This window comes from Caretta caretta, chromosome 9, assembly GCF_965140235.1.
Source record: "Caretta caretta isolate rCarCar2 chromosome 9, rCarCar1.hap1, whole genome shotgun sequence".
Taxonomy (NCBI): Eukaryota; Metazoa; Chordata; order Testudines; family Cheloniidae; genus Caretta; species Caretta caretta.
The window spans coordinates 58,470,006-58,481,984 of NC_134214.1; the positions used below are offsets into that span (position 1 = coordinate 58,470,006).

The window sequence follows — 11,979 nt, forward strand, 5'->3', positions numbered from 1 at the left end:
AGGAACTGAGCAGGAAGTGGAGGGCACTATGGCAGCCAGAGGGTTGTTTTTTAATTAAGTAAAAATATAAGCATATTTTCTGTCCCTTTCCACGGGCCAAGATGGCAGTGGATGGGGTGGAGGTGGAGCAGAGGATCAGTCTTGGCTGCTCCCTCTTCAGTCCAAAAGATTCCCACCTGACTCACCTGAGCAAGGTCTTTCCTTCTGGAGTCTCCCTGTCTGAGGGGGGATTAAATGGAGCTGGGAGGAGGTGGTGGGTAAGGGGTGCTGATGGCTCCTTCTTGTTGCATTACTGTGGCTGCTTCCATGTGCAGCTCTTCTAACTGGACCAAAGTGGACACCTGTTGGAGGAACAGCACCAAATCATCGCACACATGCAAACTGTACTTCGAAGACATACACAAAATGTACTGGGCCAGAGTGAGAGCCATGGATGGAACCTGGGTGTCCAAATGGACCATTTCCAATGAACTGCAACCTTACAGAGACAGTAAGAACCTTTGGGAGCCCAAGGGCAGGAGGAGGGGCATAGCAGTGACTGTGTGGAGGGAGATTCCCCATGGGTTTGAGTTTCTGGAGATGGGTTCCTGTGCTCCCTGGGGGAGCAAGATGGGAAAGGATTATGGGATGGTCAACACTGATGGGGAAGACAACGGGGTTCCGAGAAGGTAGGAATGATCTACCAGGGTGGAAGAGGATAGTGATTTAGGTCGCAGTGTTTTGAATAGGGCCTGGGGAGTACAGGAAAGATGAAATCCAACTTTTGGGAGAAATTTTGAGGCTTCTGTGTGTGTGTTCGGGGTGGGGAGGTTGGGCTGGATGGTGGTGGTGGTCACAATCACACCTGGCCTTGGAATCTGTGAATCTCCCTGTTCATCCCATTCTTTCATGGGCCATGCAGAGAAGAGGATTGCCTAATTGCTCATAACATTTCGACAATCATTACAATCTAATCTCATGCTTCAGGGCTTCAGCTGGTTGCCTGCAGGGGTTGGGAAGGAATTTTTTTCTTTGATGCACAGTTGTGTTCTGGTTGTTGTTTTTTCCCCACCTTCCTCTGAAGCATCAGAGATCAGTCATGGCTAGAGACAGGATACTGGTTGGGGTGGACCAGTGCTCCGAGGTGGTACAGAGAATCCTCTGTCTTAGATGCCTGGCTGGTGTGTCTTGATCACATACTCAAGATCTAATTTATCATCAGACTAGGGGTCAGGAAAGAATTTTGCCCCTGGTCATACTGGCAAGGATCTTGGGGTTTTTTGCCTTCCGCTGCAGCATGGGGCAATGTCTCACCTGATCAACTCCCTGCCATGGAAGGGCCTCAGGCACTGGTGGCATCTTGTTCTTTCCTGGTGCCTGGCCTCACAATGGTTTAGTCTCCTGAGGACTGAAATGCTTTGGTTTGACTGAAGTTGTTGGACTCAATACAGTATATTTGGGTGGAATTTAATGGCCTGTGCTATTCAGGAGGTCAGATTGGATGGTGTAATGGTCCCAGCTAGCCTTACACTCTTTGAAGTTATGCAAGGGGATGATGGGGCAGTAGTGAGAGTGGATGGAGTGGTCAGAGTGGACGGAGTGGTCAGAGGAGGGCAGGTGAAATGGGGACATGTTGAAGCCCTGCACGCAAGAGATTGAAAATAGAGGGAGAGAGAAGGGCTGAGAGTGGGAGCTTGAAAAGTGAGAAGGAGATGGAGTCAAGGGGGCAGGTTTACAGATTAAAAGTGGATAGTGAAAAATACCCCTCTGAGTCAGAGACAGGGGTGGAGAAGGAGGGAGCTTGGGCAAGTGGGGAGGAGAAGGCTGGGTGGGAGAAGGTTCTTGCTGGCTGGGTGTCTTGTCCTTGATGAATCCCATGAGATCCTGGGGAGGGGAGGGGTGAGAGTCCATGGCGGGGAACATTTTCTCTGGAAAGATGGGGATGCCTCTCTCTAAGCTAATGCAGATTCACATTTTGAGTGTGACTGAAAGTGCTGAGATGCCCCCGTGGTGACCAGAGCAGACAGCTAGACAGGGACACAAAAAACAGCTGCTGGGCAGGGGTAGACCTAGGAGTCCACACAGAGTCATCCTGCCAGAAAGGAGCTAGCTGCTAGCAGAACTGTGCAGAGTCCCAGACAGAGAGAAGGACCAAGTGTCTTCCAAGCCATACTTCTGTGTCCCAGAGCCTCTCCCACACCGTACAAGGATATTACTGTGGAGGAGTGAACGAGGAGGGTTTGTACATAGCAGGTTGCCTGAGTCACAGCAGGGGAGGCTGGGGGAGGAGTTTTTTTTCTGATTCTTCCTTGTAACTGCCTTTTGTTGTTTGTAATCCTCTCTGAGGTCACAACCTGCTCATATCTCACTGTCAATTCTGGGAGAGCTGGTTACTCCAGCCATTCTCTCCAGGTGCTTTCCTGTTTGTAGCCATTCTGCTGTGCCAGCTCTCTCAGGGAAGGCATGTATCTCAGGTGTTCCTCTAGGTGCATTTGAGGGCCAGCCAGAGGTGAATTGGGGCATTTTTGAACATGGATTCACCTTGCATGGCTTCATTCTCTGACTGCAGAGAAGTAAATTAGAGGTAGAGAACTGCCCAGCAAAAATGCCTTCACTGTAACCTGTAGGGAGCCTATTGAAGGGTGAAAGGTTAGTTCAGTTCCATGCCCATTCATTCCTTGGCAATTTGCTGATATTGCTGTTTGGAATGGTGGATTTACATGGTTGACGTATGTCCCACCATTAGGACCTGGACTGAGACTACCTCCTCATATCATATGGGCTGTTCATCAACTGTCAAATGATAACCTCTGTCACCAACTGTCAACCTGATCCTGATTTGAAAACAGCAACCTGGATGAGACAGGGTGCAAGCCATTTCCAATCCTAGAGAGACAAGGTGGGCGAGGTGACATCTTTTATTGGACCAACTTCTGTTGGTGAGAGAGACAAGCTTTTTGAGCTCCGTAGAGCTTGTGTTCAGGTCCTGAAGAAGATGAGCTCTGTGTAGTTTGGAAGCTTGTCTCTTTTGCCAACAGAAGTTGGTCCAATAAGAGATGTTACCTCAACCACTTTGTCTCTTCAATATCCTGGGAACAGCACAGCTAACAACACTGCAAATTACCAATCCTGTAACCCCGGACAGCTAACTTCTGATTCCAGAAGCTTTGTAGGTGATAGTATATCAAGTAGATGGAGACACCTTGGTTTTCAGATACTAGGTGAATATGTAGAGTTAGCAGCCATAATACTCTAATTTTTACCTTTTAATCTGAGTAAATTTAACATGGGAGTGAGAGTCTGGAGTTGCCACTTGAGGGATTTTGTCTGACAGTAGAAAAACTCAGCTGTTGTCATGACGTAGTGAGGCACATTGCAGTGAAACATGATGGTTTGTTGTATCATCACGTTGACATCATCATGGCTGGATGCAGGGAGAATGTCATCCTGTGACACAGCGTTGCAACAACATGGCCTTTCATGGGCCTCAAAAGTGACTTCAGGATTTGTGAATGCTGGCAGGTCATCCAGAAGGCTCTCTGAAAATGTGCGGAAGCGGGTGCCACCCTTTGGTGCCAGGTGCCATATTTGTGTGGAGAAGTGCCTCTCTATTTTCTAGACAGAGTTGGAACAGGAAACTATCTGGGGCGGTAAAAGGAGCTCTTGAAGACCATAAGGTTGGAATTTATGGCTTCAACTATCTTTAAAGGAAAGGGCATAGGAATCCCGGCAATAGAGGATGATGCCCTTGGAGTCTAGCTGGAGAAGAAGATTGGGCAACCTGCAGTGTCTTTTCTGTGTCCAGTCTAGACAGAATTAGATATGGCCAATCTTCCTGCAAATCCTTGACTGACTTAGATTGTAACCTCTTTGGGGCCCAGACCAATTTTCCATTATGTACAGTGTAACCCACACACCTCCAGGGTGTGGTGTTCCATCCACTCTAGTGGCATCGAGACCACTTGGAGAGAGAAAAAGAGATGAATGAGTCTGTTCTACAGCCTTAGCTAAGAGCCAGTTGGCTTTTAGCTCATGCTGTAGAGGCTCATGCACTAACCTATAGAGGTCACAAGTTTGATCCCGCCTACCGGGGTCTGTCAGTGTTACAACAGTGCCTAGAACAATGAGGCCCCAATCCCAGAATAGAGCATCCGAGCACTGTAGTAATACCAATAATAATTAATAAATCCTTGGCACAAATACCTATAAAAATTATGAACTTGTGAATCTCAGTGAAAGGGAAGTGTTATGGTACTTAGCAGAAAATGTTTCAGAGAACACTGCCAAGCAGAATCAGGGACATCTCTGGACTAGAGCCATTTCTTAGCATTTAAAAAAATTCCTGTGTTTTTAATCTCTCCAGTGGCTTTTGAGTGTGCAGTTTCCATGTCCCGCATTATGCTCCCATTGGTTGGTTTTGGTTAAGACATTAGCAAAAGCTGAAACACAGTGGTTAGCACTGCAGTTGCCACTCTTGCTGTATATTTGCACTGAGCACGCTCACATTGTTGCATGTTGGTTGGTATGTGTAGTGTGTGTAAAGGCTGCATATTGAATAGGGCTGATTAACTGAGGACAGGGGCATCACTGTTTGGGAAGGAATGGCAAAGGGATTGGGGATTAAAAGTGGTTGCTGCCACTATTAACCGGGTTAATGCCTCTTTCCTTTGTTCCAAGCTTTCTACTATTGTACTCTGAGTGTCTCTGATGTTCAAGTGAAACAAAAGTGTAGTCGCTTTGGGAACTTCTTGTTTCATTGTAAAACTCATGACTTAATGGGGAAAAAGAGCTGGAATAAATGGACTGAAACACACTGGCTGAAAATAACCCAGTTAAAGGATTCTGTTACTGACTGAAATGCCTACTGAGCTTTGACAATGGTGCAAGGGAGTGCGAGATGGAGAGCTAGATTCGCTCCCCTTTCAACGGTGCTGGGTTGAACTCTCCAGATCAACCAAAGCTAAGAGCAGTGAGGGAGCCATAGAGACTGGATCTTCTGCCGGCCACGCAGTCCTTCCACGTGATTTGTGGAATAGCCCAGGATGGGATAACAGTATGAAGTCCTAGGTAGGATGGAACAGAATAGCACAGAATAGACTCAGGGATTGGATTTCCCCCTTAGGAGCGTTTGCTCAGGACAAGGCTGGAATTCATTAGTGGAGTAATGGAGGTACTGAATGATTACCCAGACTGAGTAAATTCCCCTCTTGCTCCAAGGCTGAGGATTTGTGACTGACACAGTGAATGAACACAAAGATGGAATTCTAGATACAATTTAAAGTTTTCTATTGCAAAAGGCTAGGGTTAGGGTTAGTCCAATTGAAAATAGCTTTTTGATGAACTGACAGTTTTTTGCAGACATTTCTAGTTTGGGATTATCAGTTTTCCTACCAATCTGAAAAAAAATGTAGAAAAATTTCAATGAAAATGGGGGAAAAATCAATTTCATTGAAATGATACACTGGGGAAAAAATTATTTCCTAAGCTACTCTATTGAAATCCTGTCATCCCAGGAGCTGGGTGTCTCTTCAGGATTGAGCAGTCCTGAAGACCAAGTCCCATCTCAGGTGTCTATGTGCAGCCAGAGTTTGAGCCTTGGCTCTACTTGAAGATTTAATTCATACTATAACTCCAAGTCTGAGTTGTAGATTCCTGCTGGGAAAAGCCAGCCCATCTGGCTCTTGAGATAAAATGCACTTAACTCTTCCACCCAGCAAGGCCATGAGCTACAGCAGTAGTCTGAAACCTTTCTACACCCAAGATCACTTTTGGAATCTAAGGGCAACCCAGAATCTACCCCGCCCCTTCCCCGAAGCCCTGCCCCTTCCCAAAGCCCCGTCTCGCTCACTCCATCCCCCCACTCTCCGTCGCTTGCTCTCCCCCACCCTCACTCACTTTCACCGGGCTGGGGCAGGGGGTTGGGGTTCGGGATGGGGTGCAGGCTCTGGGCTGGGGCCAAGGGGTTTGCAGTGTGGGAGAGGGCTCTGGGCTGAGCCTGGGCAGGGTGCTGGGGTGCAGGAGGGGGTGAGGGATGCAAGCTCTAGGAGGGAGTTTGGGTGCAGGAGGGGGTTCTGGGCTGGGGCAGAGTGTTGGTTACAGGAGGGGGTACAATGGAACTGGCTCTGGGAGGGGGGGTCAGGGCTGGGGCTTGGGGTACAGGAGGGGATTTGGGGTGCTGGCTTTGGGAGGGGGTTCAGAGTGGGACTTGGGGTGCAGGAGGGGGTATGGGATACTGGCTCCGGGAGAAGGCTCAGGGCTGGGGGTTGGTATGCAGCCTTTTGCTGGGCAGCACTTATTTCTGGCGGCTCCAGGTCGGGGGCGGGCGCAGCAAGGCTAAGGCAGGCTCCCTGCCTACCCTGGCCCCACACTGCTCCCAGAAGGTGTGGCCCCTGGGGGGGGCGTGGCAGGGGCATGTGGCTCTATGCACCACTCCTCTCTACAAGCACCGCCCCCGCAGCTCTCCCAGCCAATGGGAGCTGTGGGGGAGGTGCTTGCAGGCAGGATCAGCACGAGGAGGGAGACCCTGCCCCCCCACCTCCGGGGCCATGGGGCTGACCGCTTCTGGGAGCAGCGTGGGGCCAGGGTAGGCAGGGAGTCTGCCTTAGCGGCAGCCCCACTCAACTGCCAGAGATCGCATTTGACTGGGAGATCCTCTTGGATTGACCAGTCAATCGCGATTGAGCGGTTGGTGGCCACTGAGCTACAGAGTTCCAGTGGAATATTCAAAAATTCCTTGGAGACTTAAATTCCTTGGACTTTCAGGCTGCCTAGAGGCAGCAGTAGGCTTAATGAGGCCTGAGATGCGTGTAATCTGAGAAGCACAGAGTAGGTTAGCAAGAAACAGGTCCTGAGATGCGTGTAATCTGAGAAGCACAGAGTAGGTTAGCAAGAAACAGGTGCTAATGGGCGGTAGCCAACTGAAAATTTGCGATAGTTTCTGTAGCTTCCAGACATCGCATATGTCACCACCAGGCAGCACTACTGCCAGACCTACCATGACAGCGGATGAAGTTACCAAACTCTAGGACAGGAATCTACAAAAAGAAGGTGATTGGTTCTAAGGAAACAAGTAACCTGACAGTTGTGCCTTTTCTCTTTGATTTTTACAGCGATTGTGGGTCCCCCTAACCTGACTCTTATATTGGTGAATGAGAATCTGACTGTAAATCTGTCCATGCCACTCACCCCTTACCGCAGGAGAAATGGCACTTACAAGTCAGTCCAGAAAGTGCTTCCGAACTGGAAGTACCGGGTCAGCCTTTCCGAAAAGGGCGTTCACATCAACAACGTAAGTAACATTCACAGTGTGACGGGAGGAGAAGAGGAGGTTACACACTTCTGTGTGATGTGAGGTTGGGCAGAGTGGTGGGTGATATCAGATATTGTACTGGGTGAACCTCACAAGGGGCAGGGGTTGGGTTTGGTTTGGTTTGGCTAGAAGAATGTCAAAGTTTGGATGCTTATTTGAGCTTCCTGAGTCAGCAAAATTGGGTTGGAAATCTTACGGGATCAGGATTACTGGTCCTTCAACTTCTGATCCCAGCTGGCACCCAGGGCCATCCCAAGCAAAAAATTTGCCGTCCCAAGCTCTGAGAGCGCAACTGTCCAAGGGGGGGAAAAAAAGGGTGGCTGGAATGCCGCCCCTGGAATTGTGCCACCCCAAACACGTGCTGCTTTCCTGGTGGACTAGAGCCGGTCCTGCTGGCACCCTTCCTGGTGGTGGTTTGGTACCTCTAGTTCTGGGACCCAGATGTTTGGAGATGGGCAAGAAACTACTCCTGCAAACATTTCAAAAGGGATTGAGTTTGTTTCTAGGACTGGGTTCTAGCAAAGGCTTGAGGACTGGGGTGGTTTCTTATTTTTCCAAACTAGTTCACCCATCCCTAATCAGGAGACGGAGAGGGAACTCTTGTAAGTGAAGGGCAGAGAGAGTGGAATGCCTTAGAAGCCACTAAATGGCATGTGTAAAGTGGGAAGACCTCAAGAACAGAAATGCGGACTGAACTATGGATTAGGTATGGAAAGTACTTATTAGAGGTGATTAAAGACCCCTGAGTGATGGTGTAACATAATCTGCACTGGAACTAGCTGACAGGTAGCTGCAGAGAGCAAAATGCAGTCAGGAAAGGTCCAGAGAAAGGCAATGAAGAGAGACTGACAGAGCAGGAGTAGTTAAGTCAGAGAAGAGTCGTGGAAGAGGGGATGTGACGGAGATACATAAAGTAATGAATGAGAGGGACTGATAAATCAGACACTTCTATTTTCTCTTTCTCCTAATGCAAAGGGGACACTAAGTGGAATGAAAAGGCAGCAAGTTTCAAACTGACATAAAAAAAGGCTTTTTTGCATAATGAACATATTGGATTCCTTGCCACAAGATACTGAAGCTAACAGCTCGACAGCATTCCAGAAAAGCATTAGACATTGTGCTACTGTGTTCATGGATAAGAAAAATGACTGAAATTACATTAGCTAAGATAAAAATGCACATGGATATTAACCTGCATAAACCAGCCACTAACTACCTCTTCTTAGGAAGAAACTGATCCCACAGCCATGTTATTGTGGAATTATCCATTGGGGAGGTTTTAGACCAGGGTTGGGCAAACTTTTTGCCTTTTTGCCCTTTTGTCCATTGGGGAGGTTTTAGACCGGGGGAGGGGCACATCAGGGACTAGAAATTGTATAGAGGGCCATGAATGCTCACAAAATTGGGGCGGGAGGTGGTGCGGGCTCTGGGGATCAGGAGTTTGGGGTGTAGGAGGGTGCTCTGGGCTGAGATCAAGGGGTTCGGAGGCTGGAAGGGGGATCTGGGCTGGGGCAGGTGTGCGGGAAGGGGTGCAGGTTCTGGCTGGGGGTATGGACTCTGGGGTGGGGCTGGGAATGAGAGGTTTGGGGTGCAGGAGTGTGCTCCGGGCTGGGATTGAGGGGTTTGGAGAGCGGGAGGGGGATCAGGGCTGGGGCAGGCTCCGAGCAGCACTTACCTCAAGCGGTTCCCGGAAGCAGTGGCATGTCCCTTCTCTGGCTCCTATGCAGAGGCGTGGCCAGGCATCTCTGCACGCTGCCCCATCCACAGGCACCACCCCTGCAGCTTTCATTGGCGTGCATAGGAGCTGGAGCGGGGCTGTACCGTGGCTTCCGGGAGCTGCACGGTGTGGCCCCAGCCAGTGCACCGGAGGGGGACTGAGCCGTGTGGTGCAGTCCCCAACCCAGCACCCCAGCCGGAGCATTGGAGCAGGACCAAGCCTCAAGGTGCGGCCCCCAAGCCAGCGCCCCGGCCGGAGCATCGGAGCACGGCTGAGCTGCGTGGTGAGGCTCGCGGTCCAGATCCAGCCCATGGGCCATAGTTTGCTCACCCCTGTTTTAGACCTTCTTTGGAAGCATCTGGTACTAGTCCCTGGATATTGGGTTAGATGGATCCCCTGGTCTGATCTATTTTGGCAATCCCTCTGTTTTTAAAATGACAGTAGCTTTCTGCTGAAGGATGTGTCATATGCCTCAGGAGTCAGGAAGCATAGACACCTCACAAGGGTGACATGAGAGAATTTTTGCTCCATGGTGCAGTTGTTAGGCAGGTGTTATCATGGCAATGTCTCCCTCTCTCCTTAAGGTGTCCCTTCAGCCAGAGGGCAAGATAACTTCGCACACATTTGAGTTCCTGAAACCAAACACCAATTACTGTGTCACAGCCCGTGTGGTCCGACAGCAAAGCAAGGTGTCTGTGCAATGTATCAAGACTCCAGACAGTCCAGCAGGTAAGACAGCTTCAGGGCAGTGCCACTGCTGTATTCCCTGTTCAGACTTCTGGCTTAGATCTGGGGATGGATTGACTGGTCAGGGCCGTGGCCATCAAGGACAACAGAGATAGAGAGCCGAGTCTGTGAGAGGAGGGTGACCTGATAAGCTGCGTGATTGAATTTGGTGAATCTGCAGAGCCACATGAGCATAGAAAGTCATTGCTCCCACAGTGTAACATGGCTGGAGTTTTGCTAAGCATTCCAAACTATGTTGTTTCTGAGGGTAGCCACTTAGAGATGATAAGGAGTTAACTACAGATGGCATGTTGTGCCCCTCTTACCTGGATTGCAAAGAGCACTCAGGTGCTAATGTCCTCCCACCCATCCTGTAGCATGTCTGCCATTGAACAAGACCCAGCTGTGGGTGTGTTCCGGTAGCCTCCGCAAAGGAAAGCAAAGTGTGCTGATGCAAGAGTGACTTGCAGACACAAAGAGGAGCACAGCTCTCATGAAGGACTTGCCTATGGCTCAGCCACTAGAGCTGCTTTGGACCAGTTGCTCTCGTTGGAGATGGGGTTGGAGGTGCACGTTGCTACATCTGCTCAGAGAACCTGGACACCAGTGAACTGGTACATGTCCAGAGTTAAAATAATGAGGAGCAGGGGGAGTGCAGTTCTCCCTCTCCCCTCATTCTTCACAGCCCGCCCCCCCTCCAGCACCCCCGGTGGTGCAGCAAGGGCACCCTTTCAGTCACTGACCAGGCCCCAGCTGGCTGACGAGAGGGCGCAGGTAGCACCTCCTTTGGTGTAAGTGATGGGGGTGACTCGCACCGATTGGTAAGACCTCCATGTGGCATGTAGCAGTCCAGATGATCAGGCCCCGAAAGGTGGGTCAGTGTGAGCATTTCTCTCTCCCCCCTGCTTGAACTGTTCTTAATTCTTTTCAGATTTCCTTTGGGACCTTGTTCTTGCTCTGGTTGCCCTCCTCCTGCTGCTTCTGCTGAGCACCATTGGCTTCTATTTCCTCAAGCTCTACATGTATTCAAGCGTCTCAGAAATGCCCTTCCCCAAAACACTGGTGAGTGAGCAACAACTCCTGTCAAGCATCAGTAAATGGCACTTTATTGTTACACTGCTGAGGCCATGCAGCAGTTAGGCTGTGCACTGGCTGGACATCCCAAGCCCTCTAATTCTTACAGAGCATGCCTCCTGCTCTGGAACTGGCAGCTCTTCGTTCTCTCTGCTGGGCTGTGAGTTTACACAGATACGTTTGGTCGGGATGAACAGTGATTGACTAGGGAATCACTGAGTGAATGCCATACCTAACGGAGAGCACTGGAGGGAGCTTCGGGAAGGAGACACGAGGGGAAGAGGTTTCAGAGTGGTAGCCATGTTAGTCTGTATCAGCAAAAACAACGAGGAGTCCTTGTGGCACCTTACAGACTAACAAATTTATTTGGGCATAAGCTTTCGTGGGCTAAAACCCACTTCATCAGATGCATGGAGTGGAACACACAGTAGGGAGGTATACATACACAGCATATGAAAAGATGGGAGTTTCCTTACCAAGTGGGGGGTCAGTGCTAACGAGCCAATTCAAGAGGGGAAGAGTGGAGAATAACAAAGAGGGTGAAGCTGAGATATTTCCTAAGTAGGGCTGTCAATTAATCACAGTTAACTCATGCGATTAACTCAAGACAAATTAATTCATTTAAAAAAGTTAATCGCAATTAATTACAGTTTTAATCACACTGTTAAATAATAATAGAATACCAACTGAAATTTATTATAAATGTTTTGGATAGTTTTTCTACATTTTCAAATATATATTGATTTCAATTGCAACACAGAATACAAAGTGTACAGTGCTCACTTTATATTATTATTCTTGATTATAAATATTTTCACTGTAAAAAGATAAACAAAAGAAATACTATTTTTTCAATTCACCTCATACAAGTACTGTAGTGCAATCTCTTTATCGTGAAAGTGCAATTTGCAAATGTAGATTTTTTGTTACATAACTGCACTCAATAACAAAACAATGTAAAACTTTAGAGCCTACATGTCCACTCAGTCCTACTTCTTGTTCAGACAATTGCTAAAACAAACAAGTTTGTTTACATTTACAGGAGGTAATGCTGCCTGATACTTATTTACAATGTCACCTGAAAGTGAGAACAGGCGTTCGCATGGCACTGTTGAAGCTGGCACTGTAAGGTACTTACGAGCCAGATTATGCTAAACATTTGTATGCCTCTTCA

The 11,979-nt window shown here is 48.7% G+C and overlaps 1 protein-coding gene across 2 annotated transcripts in view; it reads left to right on the forward strand.

The window, feature by feature from the left end:
* Positions 1–11,979, forward strand: part of LOC125642920 (interleukin-20 receptor subunit alpha) — a 38,441-nt gene that overhangs the window by 11,540 nt on the left and 14,922 nt on the right. For both annotated transcript variants that reach the window (XM_048864876.2, XM_048864877.2), the window contains 4 exons: positions 315–490; positions 7,089–7,267; positions 9,590–9,734; positions 10,663–10,793. In XM_048864876.2, coding sequence (XP_048720833.1) covers positions 315–490; positions 7,089–7,267; positions 9,590–9,734; positions 10,663–10,793 — 631 coding nt within the window. The remainder of the gene's footprint in view (positions 1–314; positions 491–7,088; positions 7,268–9,589; positions 9,735–10,662; positions 10,794–11,979) is intronic.